This window comes from Grammomys surdaster, unplaced genomic scaffold, assembly GCF_004785775.1.
Source record: "Grammomys surdaster isolate TR1022 unplaced genomic scaffold, NIH_TR_1.0 362, whole genome shotgun sequence".
Classification (NCBI taxonomy): Eukaryota; Metazoa; Chordata; class Mammalia; order Rodentia; family Muridae; genus Grammomys; species Grammomys surdaster.
In genome coordinates, this window is record NW_021604781.1 from 5,512,892 (window position 1) to 5,537,644 (window position 24,753).

Here is a 24,753-nt window from a genome sequence, read left to right on the forward strand (position 1 = left end):
TTTGTTTTGTTTTTTGGCTTCTGGTCCTCCTTTGTGTTGATTATAGGTATGTGTCAGCATGCCTAGTTTATATGGTCCTGAGGATTAAATTTAAGACATTTTGCATGCCAGGCAAGCATGCTGCTAACAGAGACACACCCCCATTCATTCATTCATTCATTCACTCACTCACTCATTTTTTGCAACAAGCACTGTACCACTAACTATATCACTAGCTCTTACTTTACTTAAGGTTTTTATTACTTAAACTTTATTTATTGTGTATGTGTTCGTATGTGGGTGTGGCATGTGTATGGTAATTGGTTGTCTCCTTCCACCATGTGGATATCAGGAATTGAACTCAGGTTGTAAGGCATGGCAGAAAGTACCTTTACCTACAAGCCATCTTGCCCTACTTGTTTTGTTTTTTTGTTTTTAATTTTTTAAATTTACTTTGTGGTACACAGTGTCAAACTCAGAGACTGGCCATGGTAGGCAAGCAAGTCTGACAGTGAACTAAACTTAAGAGACAAGGTCTTGCTGAGTTATCCAGGTTGGCCTTGAACTTTCTCTATAGCCCAGGCAGGCTTTGAACATGTGATTCTTCTTTCTCAGCTTCCTGGGTAACTGAAACAACAGACCCTTGCCTATCATGCTTACCTGTTTCGGAATCCCTTTGTGGGCCAGTAAGATGGCACAGTGGGTAGAGACACTCGCTATCAAGCCTGGAGACATGAGTTCCATTCCTAGGACCCTTATAGGGGAAGTAGAAAACTTACTCTTGCAAGTTGTCCTCTGACCTACACAACACACAGACAGACAGATAGACACACAAACATACATACACACACATTAGATAAACAAATATAAATTTGGATTTTTAAGGAAATAATTCCTTTGCATTAGAAAGTTAAGAAGGTTATCTCAGATGTTTATCAGTGTCTTTTAAAAAGCTCTTCCAGGGATCTCTGTAAGTTAAGAAATGGTTCTGGTATCTTCTTGCATCATGAGATCTACCTGAAGGTCTTTTCCAAGAGTGTATTTAACACCAGGGGGCCATCCTTGAACTCTATGACAAGCCATGGTATCACAGACCTTTTTATGATTCTGGTACAAAGACTATTGGTAAAGTATTGGCTTTGCAAATATCAGTATCTGGGTCTAATCTTTAGAACTCACATTAAAAAAATATTTCTGAGTATGGTAGCTTGCTTGTCATCTCAGCCCTGGGGAACTGGACTCAGGCAGATCCCTGGTCTCACTGACTGGCCAGCACAGCCTACTTGGTGAGTTCCACACCACTGAGAGACCCTGTCTCAACCAGATAAGGTTGAGGAACTACAACTGAGGTTGTCTTTTGGCCTACAGACATACTCACACAGAGATACACATCATATACAAATATGCCCCACCCACATACGTACCACACACAAACACGCATACACATATAGACCATACACACACACACACACACACACACACACACACACACACAAGTGTATCTCCAGCTTTTCTGAGCCATGAATTGGCTGTGGTAATCACATAATGTTAAGAAGCTACCCTGAAGTCTTTTTGAGTTCAGGATGATTATCTCAGAATGGTGAGCCAGGAAATGGTTTGGTTGAGGTCTCCTTAATAGAAGAATTCTTCCAAGCCTGGTATGGCACACACCTGCTATCTCTAGACTCAAGAAGTGGAAGCAGGAATATCAGGAGTTCAAGGTCATCATTGGCTACTTAGCCAAATTTAATGCCAGCTTGGGTTACAAGGAACACTGCCTAAAAAGACCAACAAAACAATAAGGATAAAATGAAAGAGTTCTATTTAGGTCTCTCCTTATCACTGAGTTTAATTCATATGAGAGGGTCTATCTCAGGACTTTTGAGCTAGTGACAGGGCCTGCTCCATGCCACTTTGACTCACAGAAAGCAGTTTCCCCCAAGTCCCTAGCAGAGCATGTGTACCTAAATTCTCCACAGTAGAAGAGGGTAGCTCAGGTTATCTGTCAGGATCAGAAAAGTTACAGTAGGGTTCACTGAGACCTGAGAGGCAGCTATCTCATGGACCTTTTTGTTTCTCCTCTCTCTCTCTCTCTTTGCTTTAACTTTTTCTTTTTTTTTTTTTTAAAGATTTATTTATTTTACATATATAAATACACTGTAGTTGTCTTCAGACACACCAGAAGAGGGCATCAGATCCCATTACAGATGGTTGTGAGCCACCATGTGGTTGCTGGGAATTGAACTCAGGGCCTCTGGAAGAGCAGCCAGTGCTCTTAACCACTGAGCCATCTCTCCAGCCCGCTTTAACTTTTTCTACTCTTCCCTCTGTTTCCCTTTCCTGCCTTCTTTCCTTAATTAATTAATTAATTAATTAATTTAGTGTGTAGGTATGTGTGATGTATGTGCCCATGTGTGTGGGCACACTGAGGAGAACATCAGGTGTGCTGCTCTGTTGCTCTCAGCCGTAGTGAGTGAGACAGGGTCTCTCACTGAACTTGCAGATGATGGTTTTGGCTAGACTGGCTGGAATGACTTTCACGTCTCCTGTGACAAGTACAAGTGCCATGAGCCTAAATCTCAGGGTTCAGTCATTGAATCTGTAGAGTCCAGGGGATGGGGTTCATGAGGCTCTCCCCCTCCTGAGGAGGTATGAGCTGTCAAGTGTTTGCTTTGAGCCCTAGCCCTCAGTGATGTCGCCACTAGGAAGTTGCCCTTGCTCAAGTAAAGAACCCCCAAGCCATGCTTATGCAAGTACCCCTCACTAAACCCAGTGGGCCACAGAAACACACAGAACACCTCATGAAAGTAGAAAGGGGACTTCCTGAAGTGAAGGGGTCTGGCAGGAAGAGGATCAGGTTAGGAAGGCTCGCAGAGGGCATGATCAAAGCACATTAGATATTTGTGTGAAATTGTGAATAAATAAAATAAAACTCCTAAGAAACTAGAGGGTCCATGCGAGAGCCCTGTGACTGGGGATGGAAGTCCCTGAAGTTTACATCCTAAGGTTGCTCTGTAAAAGGGCATCTGGTAAACATGTTAGAACTGTATTATGAGACATACACGGTCTCTGTGCTGGCTATTCAACTCTGCCTTTGAAGTGAGAAGGTGGCCATAAGTAATACATGAATGAGTTAACATGGCAGTGTGCCAATAAATTTAATGACAAAGATAAGAAGAGTGCCTGATCAGGACAGTGCGCTGGTGTTTGCTTTGTATAAACCAAACGGAAGGGTTAAGTGGGTGCCCTAGTTCTGCTCGAGCCTTCTTTACCCAGCAGTTCTCAGCCTGTGGGTTGTGACCCCTTTGGGGGTCGAACACCCCTTTTACAGGGATCGCCCAAGACTATCTGCATGTCAGATATTTGCATTACAATGTATAGCATAGCAAAACTACAGTTGTGAAGTAGCAACGAAAACAATCCTGTGTGGGGGTCACCACAGCATGAAGAGCTGCATTAAAGGGTTGCAGCATTAGAAGGTTGAGAACCGCTGTTCTAACCTTCCATCAGGATCCTACGTATCCAAAAGGAGACTCCGACCCTACAACGGAAGGAGCCCCCACCTTCCGTGCTGGAGGCTGATCTCACAGAGGGAGACCTGGCCAATTCCCACCTACCCTCTGAGGTACTCTACATGCTTAAGAACGTTCGGTAAGTGTCGGGCTCTGGGTGTTTGGAGGGTTCCTTCAGAGCCTGGGGCGACTTTGACCTCCTGCGTTCCTTTCCCACCGCCCATCTTACAGGGTGCTGGGTCACTTTGAGAAGCCGCTCTTTCTAGAGCTCTGTCGGCACATGGTTTTCCAGCGTCTCGGGCAGGGGGACTACGTCTTTCGGCCTGGTCAGCCAGATGCCAGCATCTACGTGGTTCAAGATGGGCTGTTGGAGCTCTGCCTGCCAGGGCCTGTGAGTGACCTTGTGGGGCCACTGTGGGAGGCTGGGCACTGGGCATCTCTGGAGTTAGATTCTGCTTTTGGAGATGTGTAGTCAGAAGTCAGGTTAATGATGGCTTAGTGTAAAGCCAATAATAGAGCCTTTACCCAGTGAGGGACAGCAGGTGGGGCTCAGTGGTAGGGCTCCTGTCTAGAATCCCCCAGCAAAGCACTCACTGATGAGTGCTTGCCTATTATGTGTAGGGCTCTGGGCTCTAATTCCAATGCTATAGAAATATCAGAGGACTGAGTGACCATTTGGGAAGATCCAACAGATGGTCAGAGAGTGATGTGCAGGAAACAGCAACTGGTTAGGAGGTTTGTGAATTCGGTAATCACTGGGGTGAGTCAGAGGTGAGGTCCAGTGGCAGCCACTAGGAGGAGGCTGACATTGGTATGGGGCCCCTTGTTTCAGGATGGGAAGGAGTGTGTGGTGAAGGAGGTGGTTCCCGGAGACAGCGTCAACAGCCTTCTGAGCATCCTTGATGTCATCACGGTGAGTGAGAGTTTTAAGACCGGTAGAAGGGTGGAGGCCCTGATGCTGCTCTTGTTTGAACCAGGAAGGGTGCAAGAATCAGGGAACGGTCTCACAGATCCTGATCTCATCTCCTTCCCACCCGTCTCCCAGGGTCACCAGCATCCTCAGCGGACTGTGTCAGCTAGGGCCGCACGGGACTCTACAGTGCTGAGACTCCCTGTAGAAGCCTTCTCCGCTGTCTTCACCAAGTACCCTGAGAGTTTGGTCCGAGTGGTGCAGGTCAGCCAGCCTTTCGCCTCCTCCACCATGGCGGAGCACCCCGCCCTTGTACCATCCCGCCTATCCCGGGCATCAGCACAGTGGTGGTCAGGCAGTACCTACTGCTTCTCACCCCTGAGCAGCCAGACCTCTGTGAAGGCTGCTGGCGCTGACTGCTCACTCTACTGACCACACGTCTCTCCTGGTCCTGCCCTCATTCCTGCAGATTATCATGGTGAGGCTGCAGAGAGTCACCTTCCTGGCGCTCCACAATTATCTGGGTCTGACCAATGAACTCTTCAGCCACGTGAGTTGGACACAAGCACGAGAGGACATGGAGACTCCGTGAGGGGCACTTAGATATGCTATAAATGACTTTCTGCCCTCCACTCCCACCGCAGGAGATCCAGCCCCTACGCCTCTTCCCCAGCCCTGGCCTCCCAACCCGAACCAGTCCTGTCCGTGGCTCTAAACGAGTAGTCAGCACCTCAGGTACCGAGGAAACCGCAAGAGAGACCTCTGGCCGGCCCCTTGACCCCACTGGAGCTCCTCTGCCTGGGCCTGCAGGTACGTGAGGTGGGTCCTACCTGCCGCTCTAACATTTATTTATTTCATCACCGTAGAAAGCAGTGAGGGTCAGATGGCAGCTTGCAGGAGTTCTCCCTCTCTCTACCTTAGGGGTCTCAGAGCTAGAACTTGGTCAGCGAGTTTGATGTACCAAACCCTTACTCACTGAGCCTAATCTTGCAGACTTAAATTGATCCTAGATCCACAGAAGCCTTCTGTTCCTCACTCTTCCTAGTTGTAGCTTGAGGCCTAGGAATTTGAGGGCAGGATCCTGAGCATTCGTCTCTCCCCAGGGGATCCTGTGAAGCCCACGTCCTTAGAAGCGCCCCCAGCCCCTCTACTGAGCCGCTGCATCTCCATGCCAGTAGACATCTCAGGTTTGGAGCCCTGGTGGGCGGGAAGTAAAGGGTGGGTACTATGGAAATGACTCTCAAGGGTGTGGATTTGAATCTGGGGCATGCTGGTTTCAGTCCTGGTTTTGTATCCTTGCCTACAAAATAAGCGTATAGATCCTACCTCCTTGGTTCTTATTTTTTGATGGCTATGTTCTGCGATCATTCTTTTCTCAACCGTGTTAAGAAAGATGCAGAGGTAAAGTGTGGTCATCGACTAGTCATGTCTGTCATGGTTGCAGCATTAATGCGGGGTTAATATTGGTTATAGCTGTGGTTACTAACCTATTTTTTTTAACTTATTTACTTTGGAGCTGGGGGTAGAACTCAGGACCTTACGTATTCTAGCTAAATCATCACTGAGCTCGACCCCAGCCCCATCTTTATGGCTTCTCCTCCATGCATAGGCTTGCAAGGTGGCCCTCGTTCTGACTTTGACATGGCCTATGAGCGTGGCCGGATATCTGTTTCCCTTCAAGAAGAGGCATCTGGAGGACCTCAGACAGCATCCCCTAGGGTGAGGCCTTCTCTTTTCTCCCATCTCACCACAGCCCCCCTTTCAGAACTCTGGCCTTGACCAGTTGGCAAGTCACTTGAAAAGGTCAGTTGGGAGGGCACACAGGAAATCACAAGTCCTACCTTACCCAGACCCCCACTCAGGAGCTCCGGGAGCAACCAGCGGGTGCCTGTGAATATAGCTACTGTGAAGATGAGTCAGCCACAGGTGGATGTCCCTTTGGGCCCTACCAGGGCCGCCAGACAAGCAGCATCTTTGAGGCTGCGAAGAGAGAGCTAGCCAAGCTGATGCGGATTGAGGTAAGCAGACAGTGGAGGGAGGTGGGGCATGAGAGAGGCAGGTGGAAGGCCTGGCTGGGCCTATCTCAACTCCTCTCCCTCCCCAGGACCCCTCTCTACTGAACAGCAGAGTCTTGCTACATCATGCCAAAGCTGGCACCATCATAGCTCGCCAGGGAGACCAGGTAAGGCTGACCTTTGAGCTGTGGTACCCAGATCTCATTCTCTGACCTCTGACCTCTGATCCCTGACCTTTATGTCATGATTGCTACTTTCCTTCGACAGTGGTCAACTTTTCATCCCTGTAGTTTTTAGTTTCTTACCCTGGGAGGCTATGTTGTATTGTTTTGAAGCAGGGTCTCACTATGTATCCTTGGCTTGCCTGGAACTCACTGTACAGACCAAGCTAGCCCTGGACTCCCAGAGATCCACCTGCCTCTGCCCATGACTGCTAGGACTAAAGGTGTGCACCACCATGTATGACCTATGCACACAGGTCTTATGATCTTCAGCCTCTGCCATCACCTCAAGTCCCATTGGACTACTAAACCTTCACCCCTCGTCCTTGAATTTTTTCTCTTGGCATTCCCAACCTCTAACTCTCTCCTACGGCCTCCCTGATCCTGCGGTATACCTCCATGTTCTGCCTGCTTGGATAGGTGCTCATTAAATAGGTAGGAATAGGGCTGGGACTAGAGCTCAACTGGACGAGTGATCTCCTAGCATGCATGAAGCTTTGGGTTTCACCCCAGCACAACGGGAGCCGAATGTCGTGGTGCATGCTTGTCATCCTAGCACTGGGGAGGTAGAGGCAGGAGGATCACAATTCAGAGTCATCCTCAGCTACATAGTGAATTCATACTCAGCCTGAGCTACATGAGACCTGCTCTCCAAAAACCAAGAAAAAAAATCTGTTTATGTATCTTTGTATAAAAATAGATCAGGTGTGTGTGTGTGTGTGTGTGTGTGTGTGTGTGTGTGTGTGTATGTATGTATAAAGTGGACCCAGAGACCATAAATTTTCACCTGTGTTAAGAAAACTACAGAGGAAGGGTACAGTACTCGTCAGTTGTGTCTGCCTTGGTTGTGGTAGTTGACATGGAGATAGGTTGGTCTTTCATCTTTATAAGTAGGGTTACTACTTCTATTAGTTTTGCCACTGGGAATGGAACTCAGCACTTTACATATGCTAGGCAAGTGCTTTGCCGCTGAGCAACACTCCAACGCCATCTGGATTGTTCCTTTGTCTGCATCCATTCTTATACTTGTACGATGGTTGCTGTGTAGTCCTCGGGCACCATTTGGAGCTGATAGCATCAAGGGGGTGGCAGTATGTCTCCCCATCCCTCCATTCTTTTTATGCAGAATCTGAGGCCCATTAAGGGAAGAAACTGTGAGGCTAGGATCTCACATTCAGATGCAGAAGAGGGAAATCGGGTTGTCTTAGTCAGGGTTTGTATTCCTGCACAAACATCATGACCAAGAAGCGAGTTGGGGAGGAAAGGGTTTGTTCAGCTCACACTTCCCACATTGCTGTTCATCACCAAAGGAAGTCAGGACTGGAACTCAAGCAGGGCAGGAAGCAGGAGCTGATGCAGAGGCCATGGAGGGATGTTACTTACTGGCTCGCTTCCCCTGGCTTGCTCGGCTTGCTTTCTTATAGAACCTCAGGCTACCAGCCCAGGGATGGCACCACCCACAATGGGCCCTCCCACCCTTGATCACTAATTGAGAAAGTGCCTTACAGCTGGATCTCATGGAGGCATTTCCTCAAGGGAGGCTCCTTTCTCTGTGATAACTCCAGCTTGTGCCAAGTTGACATACAAAACCAGCCAGTACACAGGTGAATGGGTGAGACTTGAAATCTACATTTTTTTCTATCTTTTATGTTTGTGTATACATATATACACACACATACTATTTTTCCCACTTGTGTTGGTACATGTCTGAATGCATGCGTGTACACACGGATGCATCCATTTAGAGGCTCGTGATAGATGTCAGGAATTGTCCTCCACCAACACCTCCATTCCAACACAGAGTTCACCAATACACTTCGTCTCTGGCTAGCTTGTGCTGGCAATCCAGTGTCCTCTTGAGGTTGGAATTACAGGTGGTCTGCTGTGTCCACCTGACATTTATGTAGGCTCTGAACTATGATCCTCACACTTTAGTAGCAAGTCCTTTAATAGCTGAGCCAGTTCCCAACCCTTGAGTTGAAACCCACACTTTGTCTCCAATTCCCTGTGTGACTCTGGGCAAAGACTAGAAAGTTCTCAGCTTCCTCAGTCTATGAGAATGAAGATAATAATAAGAATCAATCAGCTCCTTGAATCAGTGCAAAGGTGACAGCCCAGGAAAAGCTTTACAGGGCCTTATAGCTTGGTGTGTTCTTAGTGACAGTCGATGCCAGCAATGAGGTAGAAATACTGAGAACCTGGACTGCAGCTGGGGGTGGTCAAGTGGGGTGTGCTCCCTATTGTCTAGTTAAGAGGTTCTGTCACTCGATGGGGGTGTTCTGTCTTCCCCTCTGCTGCTCATAGCAGGCACGGGCTCCTTTCAAGAAAGGAAGTCAGAGGAGTCTGATGCCAGTCCGGTGTGGTCCCAGGTAGATGAACTGAAGAAGTGAGGTCACACAGCTTTGGGGAGGAAAGGATTTGTTTGGCTTACACTTCCCTATTTGCTGTTCATTACTGAAGGAAGTCAGGACAAGAACTCAAACAGGGCAGGCTCCTGAAGTCAGGAGCTGATGCGGAGGCCATGAAGGGATGCCGCTTACCGGCTTGCTTCCTCTTGTTTGCTCAGCCTGCCTTCTTAGAGAAGCCAGGCTCGCCAGCCCAAGGATGGCCCCACCCACAGTGAACTAAGCCCTCTTCCACTGACCACTAATTGAGGAACTGCATAACAGCTGCATCTCATGGAGGCATTTCTTCAAGTGAGGCCGTTTTTTTCTCTGATGACTCTAGCTTGTGTTAGTTTGGCACAAAATGAGCCAGTACAGTGTGTGTGTGTGTGTGTGTGTGTGTGTGTGTGTGTGTGTGTGTGTGTGTGTGTGTTATACAGCCTAGGACCTTTGCACATGCAAGGTAAGTGCTCTACCTCTACCACAGCTCACCCTCACTGCTCCAGCATTTAAAAAGTGAATATATTTATTTTAATTGAGTGTTGGTACACACTGTTAGTGCCATAGTTAGGAGGCAGAGGCAGGCCAGCCTGGTCTACATAGTAAGACTGTGTCAAATTTTTTTTTTTAAATAATGTATGTTGGTATTTGCACGTAAGTAAGACCAGAGGCATCAGATTGCCTTGGATCTGGAGTTATGAGCAGTTGTAGTTGAGGTCTACATTGGTCCTGGGAAGCAAACTTGGGTCCCCTACAATAGTACTATACACTCTCAGCACTACGTCACTGTTGCTAGTGCACATACCCTGTCCAATTTTTGATTGTTATAACTTGAGAATCATGTGTTTGCTCCTTATCCCAGGATCCTAGAATCCCCAGTCAGTGGAAGGAATCATCCAAACTAAAGTTATCAATAGTGTCAACACTGGAAAACCCTGTCGTACACAAGAATCTTCCCAACTGAGGGTTCTGTATCATCTTTAAGGCTCAGCATCCGTAATAGAAAATGTCAAATCCACAGTGCTCCCAAATCTAAAACCTTGTGTTGACATGATATCATAAGTAGGGAAGTCCACACCTGACCTGGGATAGACTGTAGTCAAACAGAAACAGTAAACGTAATGTATGAAATTACCCTGAAGGGGGTTGGAAGAGTGACTTAGTTGGAACTGTGTGTGCTTTGTAAGCACAAGGATAGTTTCATCCCTAGGACCACATTCCCACAGTAACATTCAAGGCTGATGTAGTGGTATTTGCCTGTAATCCCAGCACTAGGAAGGTAGAGGCAGGAGGATTGGGAGAGTTCAAGGTCCTACTCAACTACATAGCAAGAGTAAGGCCAGCTTGGGCTCTAAAAGACAGTATTTCTAAAAAGTAAACTAAAAAGCATTATCCGAAGGTTATGCGTGTAAGGTATATATGAGACAAAAATAACACCTCTTTAGACCTGTATCCTGTCACCAAGATACCTCATTTTTCTTCTGCAAATATTCCAAAATACAGGGGGAAAATTCAAAATACAAAACACTTCTAGTCCCAAGCACTTTGAGTAAGTCATTCTTAGCCTATATTATAATAAGGGATCTGGTGAAACAGGTTTTGAAAACTGCTGTTTTATCCTTTCTTTGAAATTCTGAGTGAATTCATTAGCTTGTTCAAGGCTCCAAGAAGTTCTGCACTGAAATGTCCCTAATCTAGGGATGGCAATCAATGGCAGCTCATTGGTAAAGTACTTGGTATGTAATCCCGAGGACTGGAGTTCGAGTCCCTGGCACCCACATGAAAAAACAGGGTAATGCTTATAACCTGAGAGAGCAGCAACCTAACCTAAGCAAGCACTGGGTCCCAGTGTTAACCTTGTCTCAAAAACCAGAAGACTAAGTGAGCCAGGTGCAGGGGCACACGCCTTTAACCCCAGCATTCTGGAGGCAAAGGCAGATAATCTCTGTGAGTATGAGGCCAACCTGGCCCTTCACAGTGAGTTCTAGACCAGCCAAGGACACATAATGAGACCCTGTCTCAAACAAAGAGCAACAAAAAGATGGACAGCACCTGAGGAATAATACCCGAGGCTGTCCCTTTGGCTTTCATATACACCTGTGCACACACATGCTCCCAGTTCAGGAACGAGCCATAGCCTGATTTTAGTAATGCTCATACGTAATCCACACACTACCTGGAAATTGTCTTAGAAGGTTCTGGCATGTATGTGTATTTTACTTTGCCCTCTCAGCACTGTTGGTTCTTTGGCATCAGACAGGTTGGTGAGGTTGATAGAGAAAACTCTTCCCATCTCTGGGTAGTTTCAGTTCCTCATTTATAAAGGGGTGGGGCTGGAGTTTGTCTTGATGGCCAGGCTAACCACCAAAGAGAGATACATTTACTGAGCATCTGCCGTGTCGAAGATCCTGTCCTACTTGCTAGGCAGAGGTAAGAAATCATGGTGTGTCTTTGGTAAGAGAGTCAGCGGTTCTGATGGGCGTCACTCAGAGGTGCATATAAATCCTTGTAAACTCAGAGCTTAGAGCTTCAATGAGCACGTTCTTGGCACTACAAAGACTGGATTAAACAGGGCAGTGCCTCTAAGGATTTGACCACCAGCGAAGGAGGTAGGGTGAGGAAATTAGTTAGGTATACACGGAGGGAAGTTCAATTTAGATAGAAAGCAAATTGTGCAAAGGTCCTGGGGTGACACTGCCTAGCCTTTGAATGTCCAGGAATCTTTTCTTTCTACACATTGTGTGTGTGTCTCTGTGTGTGTGTGTGTACATGCAATGTATAAGACAGAGGACAACTTGGAGGAACCTGTTCTTTCCTTTCACCATGTGAGACCTAGGATTGAACTCAAGTTGTCAGGCTTGGCAGCAAGTACCTTTACCACATGAGCCATCTTGCCTATTGATGCAGAGTCCCCAAGTAGCTCAGGCTAGCCCAGAATTCACTGTGTAGTCCAAGCTGGCCCTGAACCAGAACCCCTCTTTCCTCTGCCTCCTGAGTGCTGACTTCAGCATCATGCCTGGCTGAAAACTGTTCGAACCTCAGCCCTGGGTGGGAGGGGAGGTGAAAAAAGAAAAATACTTTAAATATCTTGGGATGGAAAGAAATATGCTCCATATAGAAAACAAAAGCAGTTGGGGGTCAGATGGAATAGTTACACAGGAGCAACAGAGACTTACCGCTCTAAAGTTCTTTATTCCTTCTTTTTTGTATGTGAGTATATATGTGGGCATACATGCCACACCACATACGTGTTGATCAGAAGACAGCCTTTGGAAGTTACTTCTCTCCTTCCACTGTGTGGGGCCCAGGGATTGAATTTTTCTTGGGCGCAAGCAAGGGCCTTTACTCTGAGTCATGGCAAAAGCCCCAAAGAGGATCTTTTCAAGGGGGTCCCATTACTGAATCGTAGTTCATATCTCATACAGTTTTCCTGTTTAAAAGTGCACACTTTGCTGAGTTCTCGTACATTCAATGAGTTGCGGGATCAGTTTTAAGACATTTGATCACCTTGAAAAGATCTCACTCCTTTAGCTACCAACCTCTCACCACAGGCCTGGCAGTCGCTAATCTTCCTGTCTCCATAAATGCTTCTGTTTTATTTTTGTGAGACAGGATCTCACTTGCCCAGGCTGGCCTTGAGCTCTTTCAAGTAGCCGAGTGATCTTGAACTCTCTACATGGCTTAAGTGGCCTTTCTCGTCCTCCTTTTTCTTCCTCTGAAGTGCAGGGCTTACAGGCATCTGTCACAGGCCTGGCTCTGTGTAGGCTTTTACAGCCTCCAGTTAGGTTTATTTTTAAAAGAATTCATAGGCCTTAATCTAGGCTAAGAATTCCGTGATCCATTAGTAGTGTCTGTCCTCAGTATAGATTCTGGTGTAAATACTTACATAAGATCATCCTGTCTGTAGAGTTGAACCAACAAGGACTGAAAATGATTTGGTGTGGCTGGAGAGACGGCTCAAGAGCACTTGCTGCTCTTCCAAAGGACACATGTTCAACTCCTAGCTCCCACATAACTTACAACTGTTGGAATTCCAGATCCAGGGGGTCCATTGCCCTCTTTTGGACTGTGAAGGCACCAGACAGGCACATTGTATGCATATATATACACAAGCAAACACTCATACACATAAAATAAAAATACATCTTAGAAAAAAAAGCTGGACATGGCAGCACATGCCTTTAATCTCAGCACTCTAGAAGCAGAGATAGGTGGATTTCTAGAATTCAAGGCCAGCTAGGTGTACATAGCACTTCAGGTCAGACAAGTAATAGTGAGACCCTGTCTTAGAAGAGAAAACAAACAAAGTATAGATACGCTTAAGACTAGTATGTCTATACTGGACAGGCACAACACTTCCTAAGCACTACAGTGTAGCAGTTTCTACATATTAGAATATAAATCGTTGCCCAGAAAAGTCTGCAGGAGACTGCAGGAGTCTCCTGTGTGATATGTACAGGATATGTATTTTCTATGCAAATCCAGTACCATTTTGTCCAGGTTAATTAAGTTTTGAGAATTTTGGTATCCACAAGGTGTCCTAGGAACAATTACATTGGACATCATGCAAAGACTGATTGCTCATATCCAGTCTTTCTCTTTTCCCACCCTTGCATTCTCTGATCATGAGGATTACTGATATTCACCAAGACACCTGTGCATCTGGGGCTGGGGATGGAACGCTAGGCCTCATCTATGTTATGAAATCGCTCTAGTGAGCCACATTTTAAATTATGGCAGGCTGTCACATATCTGAGGCTGGTCTTGAACTGGGTTTGTGGCTGAGGATGACCTTGAGTTGAGAGCTATGCATCCCTCTCCTCCTCACACCCCCCCCCCCTTTTCTGGTGGTAGGAATCCGGGGCCTCTGACACGCTAAGCAAGCACTCTATCAACTGTGCTACACCCTCTTTCGTTTTGTTTTATTCCATCTTATTTCTGAGACAAGGCCTTCCTATGTACATCTGGCTGGCTTCAAACTCAAGCTGTCCTCCTGTCTCAGCCTCACAAGTGCTAGAATTGTAGGTGTGACTCTCCACACTTGGCTGCTTGCTTGGTTTTTACTCTTTCTCTTTCTTTTACTTGTGCTGTTGAGACAGGGTCTCAGATAGCCCAGAGTGGTCTCAAACTTGCTATGTAGTCAAAGGTGACCTTGAACCCTTTTCCACATGCATGTCTACCTCAGCTTCCAGAATGCTAAGTACTGGGACTATAATGTGCAACACCATGTCTGTGTATGTGGCAGCAGAGATGAAAGCCAAGGCTTCTTGTGCCCTAGGCAAGCTCTTTACCATAGGTGGTATCCGTAGCCTTTTCTTCTTAACACTCTTTCAAGCTTTCTTGTGAGGTGCACTAACCTGAGTTTAGAGGAGAAGTTCTATGGCTGGCTCATCTCATTCCCCAACCTCTCTCCCCCACAGGATGTGAGCCTGCACTTTGTGCTCTGGGGCTGCCTGCACGTGTACCAACGCATGATTGACAAGGCTGAGGAAGTGTGCCTGTTTGTGGCACAGCCAGGGGAGCTGGTGGGACAACTGGCAGTGCTCACTGGGGAACCCCTCATCTTCACACTCCGTGCCCAGAGAGACTGCACCTTCCTGCGGATCTCCAAATCCGACTTCTATGAGTAAGGCTTGGATACGGGCTAGGTATGGTGCCTAGATGACCGAAGCCCAGTTAGTTTTTTCTAAGGGGGAAGAGACCAAAACATACTCCCCCACCCCATTCTAGAAGACTAGGACGTAGCTCCCCCAAATCAGACCTCCCAACGCCATCTAGGGCAGATGTGAATTCTTTGTTTCACTCCCACACCAACACCCATTTTTTTTCATTTCTTTTAATGTGCCCCAAGAAGGCATTGTCCACATCCCTTTCTGCTTTTCAGGATCATGCGTGCACAGCCCAGTGTGGTGCTGAGTGCAGCTCATACGGTGGCCGCTAGGATGTCCCCCTTCGTGCGCCAGATGGACTTTGCCATTGACTGGACAGCGGTGGAGGCTGGTCGCGCGCTCTACAGGTACCACCCGTATCCTTCCTCACTGTTCAAACCGTGTCTACAGTTCGTCTGACTCTGCACTCTTCGCCCACCCCAGGCAGGGAGACCGTTCAGACTGCACCTACATTGTACTCAATGGGCGGCTCCGCAGTGTCATCCAACGAGGCAGCGGCAAGAAGGAGCTAGTTGGGGAGTATGGCCGAGGGGATCTCATTGGTGTGGTAAGGGCAGCCCCCATATCTCTCCAGCATAGTTGGCCCTTCACCTATGTGCACATCATCGGAGTAATCTGATGGGATTGGAGAACACAACCCCAACTTTAGCACCAACCCAGACCTCTCCCCTGGCTCATTCTTGCGAGTCAGAAGCAATCAGCCCAGTGGGTGAGGAGTCTGGACTCCACCCTCTGTGCCTCTTCAGGTCCCCATGATCACCTGGGTGACTTCTTATTTTGTATCCCAGGTGGAGGCACTGACCCGGCAGCCACGAGCCACCACCGTACACGCTGTGCGAGACACAGAGCTGGCCAAGCTCCCTGAGGGCACCTTAGGCCACATCAAACGTCGGTACCCACAGGTACATCTTCTGATTGCGGACCTAAGGGGCCGGGACCTCCCGTGTGCCAGGGTGCCCTAGACAGGGTGCAGCCCAAGTAATGGGATTTCTAGCCTCCTAGGTGAAGGAAACAAAGATGGGACCTTTCCTTCTCACTGAACACCATTCTCTTCCCCTTTCCCAACCCTCTGCCTTAGGTCGTGACCCGCCTTATTCATCTGCTAAGCCAGAAAATTCTAGGCAATCTGCAGCAGTTGCAAGGACCCTTTCCAGGTGAGAGTTTGACAGCCTCGGGGCATACTGGGGGATTTAGTCTGGTGCGCCTTGAATAAGCTATCAAATGGCATGATGAGTTCAACTGTAAATCTTAGTAGAGGCAGGATTGGAACAGGAAGTTGGATTTAGTGTTTGCTGGGAAATGTAGTCCTTGTTTCTAGGCAGTTTGTTAAATGGTCTAAAGTCTTAGCAGGAGGAATTTTTTTTTTAAAGTAAGGGCAACATTTTTACTACTTATTTATCGTTAGTGCACTCGAGAGTGCAACTGCACACACATGTGTGAAGGTCAGAGGGATGCGGTTTTCTTCCTTCCACCATGTGGATCTTGTAGATCAAGTCAGGACATCAGGCTTTAAAGCAGCATCTTTACCTGCTGAGCCTTCTCTCAGGTCCATGGGGGCGGGGTGGGGGAGATTCTTCAGCAGGGAGGTTGGATCCTGGTCCCAATGGAGTCACATGAGTATCCTGAGAAAGAATCACAATACAATAACAAAAGAGCTCATGGGTGGCATATGGCACTAGGGCACATTGGGAAATAAATGGCTTCCGAAGTTAAACTGGCCTACTAGGAAATGTGGTTGTTTATACTGCAGTGTAGTTTCTGTGAATACATCATGGTACAGTCTGTTCAAGCCATGCCACCAAACACACCTGAGCGTCTACGTTTTGGTTAACCTTTCCTCCACATAACCTTCACGTTCAGGAAAGTCACGTATGTAGGAAAGACTTAATTTTTAAAACACACATAAAGACCCCAGTGTGAGGAGCTGGTAAGCACGGAGGGAAACAAAGCAAGGTAATTACTCAGGGCTGCAGGCAGAAAGCCGGAGAGAAACACTGATCGAAGGACAATTTCTGAGGACTGTGGGCTGAGCCGTCACAGTTTACCTAAAGCTAGATGTGGAGGAGAAGTATGAAGGTTTGGTGGCTTGGAGTTCTGTTTTGTGTAGCCCAGGCTGGCCTTGAGTTTATGATGCTCTTGCCTCTACCTTCTGAGTGCTTAGACGACAAGCGTATGCCACCACATCGGTTGTGTTGTGGATGGAACCCGAGCTTCGTGCGTGTTAAGTCAAACACTGGACCTGTAGCCCCAGTCCAGGGTTTGGTGCTTTTGAGCCATGGCAAGGAGTAAGATGGGAAAGAAGGGCCCTGGAAAGTATCCGAGTTCGCTAAGGTTGTCCTATGGGAGAGAAGAACCAACCAGTAAGTCCAGAGTGAGGCCTGGGCCAGAGATGGGAATGGTGACTCCATGTAGGCTGTTAGCTGAAAAACTGACAAATGATATGTCACGGAGGCACAAGAATGTTCTTGTCTAAGTCAGTGTTGGGACGTAGTAGCCTGAGTCAGGATGGGATGGGAGCACAGGCACAGTGGATTTGAATGGTTCTAACATTGCCTAGTGGGTAGCTGGGTATAGTAGAACATGTCTGTTATCCCAGCAGTTAAGAGGTTGGATGCAGGAGGCCGGATTTCAAGGTCAGCTAGGTGAGACCATGTCTCAGAAAAGAACAACAAAATTGCAAAATGGGGCTCGCTGAGCTGAAGGCCCAGAGTGAAGGGTGCTGGCCAAGTCTTAACAAGAAAATGGCCTCCGTATAGTGTTATCATAGCTCAGAGCAGTGAGAAGCTGTAGGCTGGGGGACAAAAGTCAGGGATAGAGGGGGATGAAAAGGACGAAAAAGGGCATGGGGGGGCTGTGAGGAAAAGAGGTGGGGAAGAAGAGGAGGTGGTGGGGAGAAAGAGGATACCTCTCCAAACACAGAGTTGCTCATCGATCTGTGATTGGTGTCTCAGCAGGCTCCGGGCTCAGTGTTCCGCAGCACTCAGAACTCACCAACCCAGCCAGCAATCTGTCCACTGTAGCTATCCTCCCCGTGTGTGCGGAGGTGCCCATGATGGCCTTTACTCTGGAACTCCAGCATGCTCTGCAGGCTATTGGTGAGTGGGGAAGCTGTCCGGTGGAACCATGTGTCATCCATACTAAGTGGTGGGTGAGCGAGTGGGTGGTGGGTGCTCGGGAAAGGGATCGTAAGCCACAGGGATGGGTGACAAATACTCTGCTCTAGGAGAGGCCTCCGAAGCGTCAAACTAGGTTTCTAACTTCCATTCCTCAACTGCCACTAGGTCCCACGCTCCTCCTTAACAGTGACATCATCCGGGCACGCCTGGGGGCTTCAGCGCTGGATAGGTGTGTGGGGGCTGGGCAGCAGGGCTGGAAGGGTGGAAGGCCTGTATTGGAGAGTCTTTCAGATTGGGTTGGAGAACGAGGCTTCTGAATCGAGGAGTCTTGTCTGTGGGATCAATAGGGAGATGGTGTGAGCAAATCCCTTTTGGTAGCAGGGCTGTCAAACTGGAAACCCAGGGGCCACATGCAGCTCTCAGAGTTATGACTGTGGCTCAAAGCATACTTAAAATATTATGAGGTTTGTTTGTTTGTTTGTTTGTTTAATAGTTTGGGTTTTTTTCTTTGTAACTTGATTCCCTGGTTCTTTAGCTTTAACATTGTTGGTGAGGATTTCATGTGGCAAAGTAATGCAAAACAAATATATGTGAAAATAAATATACATATGCCTTTGCAACACCTGAGTCCCCAGTTCAACACCCCTACCCCCAAACCCCTACTCCCTGCTTTGGCATGAATTTTAATTGCTGGGACCTGGAATTATCTAAATAATCCGAACAGTAGGATTGCACTGTCTCTCTATTGGGAGAGGATGCGGGACTCCAGGCCAGCTCCAAGATGACACTCCCTCATTTTATCCCAGCATTCAAGAATTCCGGCTGTCGGGGTGGCTGGCCCAGCAGGAAGATGCCCATCGCATTGTGCTCTACCAAACTGACACATCCCTGACGCCTTGGACCGTCCGTTGCCTACGCCAGGCCGACTGCATCCTCATTGTGGGCCTGGGAGACCAGGAACCCACTGTTGGTCAGGTCTGGAGAGTATATACACCGATTACCCACACATACACGTCAGTCTTCCCCTCAGGATCTCATCCCTTGACTTTCTGTGCCTGTATGAGGCCATGTACACTCGTGCTGGTGTTCTGTGAGGGAGCTGAGCTCGGTCAGGTGTGGGTGGGGAAGGTATCGATGACCTCCACCTGTTGTCTTCCATAGCTGGAGCAAATGCTGGAGAACACTGCCGTACGCGCCTTGAAGCAACTGGTTTTGCTGCACCGGGAGGAAGGCCCTGGTCCCACACGCACTGTAGAGTGGCTCAACATGCGCAGCTGGTGCTCGGGCCACCTGCACCTGCGCTGTCCTCGCCGCCTCTTCTCACGGCGCAGCCCAGCTAAACTTGTAAGGGCTGAGAACCTAAAAACTGAACCCAGGGGAACACTCCCTCTTCTACCTAAGGGATGGGGTTGGGGTGTGGCATGAAGAGGAGGAGCCTTAGGAAGCACACCTCTGCTTAGGAGTGTGGTTTGAGGGATACTTCCCCTCCAGTGGGCGTTGACGCCTGAGAATAACTGTTCTTCCTTCTGGGACTGAGGTTTGGGGGAGGCTTGAAGAAAAGCCCTGAGTGGCACGCCACCTGAGGACACACCCCTTCGCTTGTGGGCGTGGCTTGATGCCACGCCCTCTTCCACCTTGGGTGGCCTTTTGTGCATCTGCCAAAGGTTGTAGTTTAGGGGTACAGCATGCTCCACAGTGGGGCAGGACCAGTGCTTGGGCAGGGCCTGGAAAGGCCCTAGGAGGCTACCCTTCTCTAGGAGCAAGACTTAGGGAGCTGAGACAGAGACTGAACCAATTGCGAGGGGGGCGGGACTAAGTAGCAAAGACCAGTATGTGCCTGAGTGAATCCCTAGACTTGTTCTCTGTTGCCTCAGTCTGATGCATCTTTATTCTCTCCCGGATCCCAGCATGAGCTGTATGAGAAGGTCTTCTCCAGGCGTGCAGACCGGCACAGCGACTTCTCCCGCTTGGCACGAGTGCTCACAGGAAACACTATTGCTCTGGTGCTGGGTGGGGGCGGAGCCAGGTAAGGAATGGGCATATTCAAAGACACAGCTTCCTTACTGTGTCCCAAGGGGTAGGACCAGGATGTGTAAGGGGTGGAGCTTATTACCTGGGAGACACCCCCACAGCCTGGTTCCAGTTTTTTTTCCAGGAGGGGAAGTGGGAACAAGAGAATTCCTGGGGGTATGTCCCTGCAGATCCCCAGCTTGTCACCGGGTCCCTTCTATTCTGCAGAGGCTGCTCACATATTGGGGTGCTGAAGGCATTAGAGGAGGCAGGGGTCCCAGTCGACCTCGTAGGAGGCACATCTATAGGTTCCTTCATTGGGGCCTTGTATGCAGAGGAACGCAGCGCCAGCCGTACTAAACAACGAGCCCGGGAGTGGGCCAAGGTGTGTTTTATGAGGGGTCTGAGGAGATGGGGTTGCAGGGCCCAAGAAGCACAGGGAACCTGTGAAGATGCCATAGCCTGAGCTGGTAGTGTGGGTAGGGCTCCTGTACTCAGGAAATTCTGCCTAGATTCTTACAGAAATATCCTTGGATGAGCCCTGTGTGACTTCTTAGCCAACGACTCTAGTCCCCAAACTCCAACTAGAGCAATCATGGTATTGAGTGACACTCACAAGCCCTGTGTGCGGGGGTGGGTATTCCTGGAGCAATCATCTCTCCGTGACTAAGCAACTCCTCTTGATTTGATTCCTAGAGCATGACTTCTGTACTGGAGCCTGTATTGGACCTCACGTATCCTGTCACCTCCATGTTTACTGGCTCGGCCTTTAACCGAAGTATCCACCGTGTCTTCCAGGACAAGCAGATTGAGGTATGTCCATCCCGTACGCCTGGCCCTGCTGCCTCTTCCCATGGGTCTTCCACCCTCTTCTACTTTGGTTCTCACCCCTTCCCAGGACCTGTGGCTGCCTTACTTCAATGTGACCACAGACATCACTGCCTCCGCCATGCGTGTCCACAAAGATGGTGGGTGCCATCCTGCCAAGCCCTGCTACAACCATGTTGGCCAGATGTGTGGGGATGGGGTGTAGGGGAGGGGCAGCTGAGCATCTGGGACGTTGTTAACACAAGTGACCGTCCACCTGGGCCCGTCCACCGATCACTAACCGTCACCCACTAATGTCCCGAAGTCCCCAGGTATGTCCATTTTCAGAGGTGGGGAGCCAGGAGGCTTGTCGGGCACCTCACCCCCTCCCGCCATCCCCCACAGGCTGCGTGTGGCGTTACGTCCGGGCCAGTGCCTCCTACTGTCCCTACCTGCCCCCACTCTGCGACCCCAAGGACGGGCACCTGCTGGTGGACGGGTGTTACGTTAACAACGTTCCAGGTCAGCGAGCCCACAGGCTGGCCGGGCCTCCAAGTGTGTCTGAGCGTGTCTGTGCGTGTCTGTGTCTGTGTATCCCACCGGGCAGGCTCCCTGTGGCGGTATGTGCGTGCCAGCATGACGCTCTCGGGCTACCTGCCCCCGCTGTGCGACCCGAAGGATGGGCACCTGCTCATGGACGGTGGCTACATCAACAACCTGCCAGGCAAGTGGCTGCCCACTCACATCTGCATGGACGTTTGTCGACAGGCACGTGACCACGCTGACATCTGCACACACAGACTAGAAGGGACAGGTCCATATGGATGGAAACGCTCAAGGGGACACACACACAGCTCACACAGGGATAGAGACTGACACACGTGCGTGCATACATTCATGCATACAGATGTGTGAGTGTATGTGGACAGTAACATGGACATTTGAAAAGTACACAAGTCAGACACTGTAGCACACACCTGTGATCACAGCACTTGGGAGGCAGAGGCAGGCGGATTACTGAGTTCGATGCCAGCCTGGTCTACAGAGTGAGTTCTAGAACACCCAGGGGCTAAACAGAGAAACCCTGTTTGGAAAAACAAAAAGAAGAAAGAAAGAAAGAAAGAAAGAAAGAAAGAAAGAAAGAAAGAAAGAAAGAGAAAAAAATGTTCAAGGCCTTCCTTAGCTACATGATAGATTTGAGGCCATCCTGGGCTACATGAGACCCTCTCTCTCACACACACACACTGACCAGTGTATTCATCCACACCTTCCTGCACACTCTATGGAATATGCATGTATAGACTTGTAGATTGAATAAGGTGCCTATGTGACTAAGATAAGTGTACTCTCTCTATCTACGTGTGTGTGTGTGTTAATTAAAAGTAGGCTATAGCTCAGTTGGTAGAGAACTTGCCTAGTATGAACAAAGCTCTACATTCTATCCCCTGCTTACAAAAAACCGGACCTGATGCTGCACACCCGTTATCCCAGGATTCGGATGTTCAGATTGAAGCAGGAGGTTCAGGAATCCAAGGCCATTTTAAGCTACAGAGCAAGTTGCAGACAAGCCTGAGCTACAGGAAACCCTGTCTATAAATAAATAACAAATGAAATGCCTTTCTATTCTCAAGTGTCACAGTCGACACAGAGAGATGGACATATGAGGAACAAGAGCTGGTGCCTAGTTCTACATGCACATACATAGAGAACACACTTGTACATGTGCACACCTGTTCTCTCAGGTGCTTACATAGGTAGAACACATGCACATGTATGAATAGACACATACTTGAGTTGTAATTAACCACACTGACCAGTGTATTCATCCACACCTTCCCTGCACACTCTATGGAATATGCATGTATAGACTTGTAGATTGAATAAGGTGCCTATGTGACCAAGATGAGCAGTTTTCCACATCCACCAACTTAAAGTTTTTATTTTTTTTTTAGACAGGATCTCATGTAGCTCATGGTGGCCTCAAACCTGATAGGTAATCAGAGATGCTCTTGAATTTCTGATCCTCCTGCCTCTACCTCTGGGCTGCTGGGATGACAGATGTGTTCTACTGTGCCCAGTTCACATGGGGCTAGGGATGGAATCCAGGGCTCTCATGCTGTACAGACACTCTGCTAACTGAGCTACATTCCCAGCATGCCTACTGACTTCACAAGCATAGATGGGAGGTAGACACACGTGAAACCCTAAAAACCTCATTCGCTTGATGGGCGGTGGCCACACACACCTTTAATGACAGCACTCCAGAGGCAGAGACAGAGATCTCTTGAGTTCGAGGCCAGCCTGGTCTACATAGTGAGTTTCAGGACAGCCATGGCTACACAGAGAAACCCTGTTTCAAAAAACAAAAACTAAGCAAGCAAACAAACAAAAAAAACTTAGTCTCAAAAGTGTACACCCCAGAAACATAAGTGACTACACACAGACACACACTCGATCTCATAGGCCAGGACCTGGCCAGCTACAGCACACTGCGTGCATCTGGGCCTGTGCTTGACTTGACAAATAAAGGACTTATAATTACATATTTATTTATTTGTGTGTGACCACAACACATGGAGGCTGGATAATAACTTATAGGAGTTATTTTTCTCATTCCAAAATGTGGGTCCTGGGAATTGAACTCTGGTTATAATGCTTTGGTTAGTGCCCCACCTGCGGAGTCATCTCAGTGGCCCTATGATTTGTTGGTTGGTTATTTAGTTAGTTAGCTAGTTACTTCGTTGTTATCATTAAACCCAAACTGGCCTCCAACTTGCTACGTAGCTGAGAATGAGCTTGAGTTTATAGTCCTCCTCCATCCACTTCCTAAGTCTTGGGATTCTAGACACGAGCCTGGCTTATGAATAAGGATTCACAGGGAGAGCTGTGCCCGTGATCCACCTCTTTCCTGCAGTTTCTGGTGTAGAACAACAACAGGAATGAAAACTCAGAGCAGAAGTCAAAGCATTTTCCAATGGTCCCATCAGCACCGGAAATGTACCATGCATGTAAACCCTGCCACAGTCCCTCACATGGAGCTCACGAAGGTGTTCCTCACGTAGGTGTTCACAGAGCTGCAGGTGCACAGGCACACTTGGATATGCAGACACATACAGGGCTGGAAAAGTGGCACTATGGATGTCACACACACAACCTGAGCTCCATTCCAGTAGCCATGTAAAGATGGTCACAGTGGTGGGCATCCATAACCCCCGCACTTTGGGGTAGAAGTAGACTTGAGTATCCCCAGAGCTCACTGGCCAGCCAGTCAGGTAGGACGGATGAACACAGATTCAGTGTGATACCTTTTCTCACAAAAAGAAGGTACAAGGCTTGGCAGTTAAGACTGTACACTACTCCTGAAAAGGACTTAAAATTCTGTTCCCAGCCAGGCAGTGGTGGCACATGCCTTTAATCCCAGCACTTGGGAGGCAGAGACAGGCGGATTTCTGAGTTTGAGGCTAACCTGGTCTACAGAGTGAGTTCCAGGACAGCCCGGGCTATATAGAGAAACCCTGTCTCGAAAAAACAAAAAAAACAAAAACAAAAAAATTCTGTTCCCAGCACCTACATCTTCACAACTACCTGTAACTCCAGAGACATCTGTGCCTCTCTTGGCTTCTGCAGGTGTTGTACACATATCCACATAAGCACATGCAGGCACACGCCTACATACACAGAAATAAATCTTTTGTTTGTTTTGTTCGTTTTTTTAAGACAGGCGTTCTCTGTGTAGTCCTCACAGTCCTTGAACTCACTCTGTAGACCGGACTGGCCTTGAACTCAGAGATCTACCTCTCTATGCCTCCTGAGTGCTGGGATTAAAAGTGTGCGTCACCTAGTATTTTTTTTCAAGGTGTCAGGTGATAGAGGAAGACAATGTTAACCTCCAGCCTGAACATAATACACACACACACACACACACACACACACACACACACACACACACACGGATATTTCCTGACATTCATTCCAGACAGGCCTAGCAAGAGATGCAGACACAGGAAGACATAGTGCTTCTCATGAGATCTCAGAAAAGAGGGATATAAACAGACACAGGCATGTGCCGGTGACATGCATACCCAGCAACATAAACTCATGGATACTACACAGAGTTGAATAGACAGCCA

General features: G+C 48.3%; 1 protein-coding gene across 14 annotated transcripts in view; it reads left to right on the plus strand.

The window, feature by feature from the left end:
- Positions 1-24,753, plus strand: part of Pnpla6 (patatin like phospholipase domain containing 6) — a 30,508-nt gene that overhangs the window by 2,792 nt on the left and 2,963 nt on the right. For 4 of the 14 annotated variants that reach the window (XM_028779801.1, XM_028779805.1, XM_028779800.1 and 1 more), the window contains 24 exons: positions 3,490-3,630; positions 3,723-3,882; positions 4,324-4,404; positions 4,537-4,665; positions 4,871-4,951; positions 5,046-5,211; positions 5,505-5,588; positions 6,011-6,120; positions 6,264-6,419; positions 6,506-6,583; positions 14,442-14,647; positions 14,906-15,037; positions 15,114-15,237; positions 15,479-15,592; positions 15,769-15,844; positions 17,645-17,785; positions 17,972-18,035; positions 18,613-18,781; positions 18,968-19,150; positions 19,714-19,832; positions 20,045-20,201; positions 20,513-20,629; positions 20,715-20,784; positions 21,231-21,347. In XM_028779801.1, the coding sequence (XP_028635634.1) occupies positions 3,490-3,630; positions 3,723-3,882; positions 4,324-4,404; positions 4,537-4,665; positions 4,871-4,951; positions 5,046-5,211; positions 5,505-5,588; positions 6,011-6,120; positions 6,264-6,419; positions 6,506-6,583; positions 14,442-14,647; positions 14,906-15,037; positions 15,114-15,237; positions 15,479-15,592; positions 15,769-15,844; positions 17,645-17,785; positions 17,972-18,035; positions 18,613-18,781; positions 18,968-19,150; positions 19,714-19,832; positions 20,045-20,201; positions 20,513-20,629; positions 20,715-20,784; positions 21,231-21,347 (2,975 nt within the window). Of the gene's footprint in view, positions 1-3,489; positions 3,631-3,722; positions 3,883-4,323; positions 4,405-4,536; positions 4,666-4,870; positions 4,952-5,045; positions 5,212-5,504; positions 5,589-6,010; positions 6,121-6,251; positions 6,420-6,505; positions 6,584-14,441; positions 14,648-14,905; positions 15,038-15,113; positions 15,238-15,478; positions 15,593-15,768; positions 15,845-17,641; positions 17,786-17,971; positions 18,036-18,612; positions 18,782-18,967; positions 19,151-19,713; positions 19,833-20,044; positions 20,202-20,512; positions 20,630-20,714; positions 20,785-21,028; positions 21,146-21,230; positions 21,348-24,753 lie in introns of all 14 variants that reach the window. The other 10 variants (XM_028779797.1, XM_028779802.1, XM_028779796.1 and 7 more) reach the window with 5 other exon arrangements.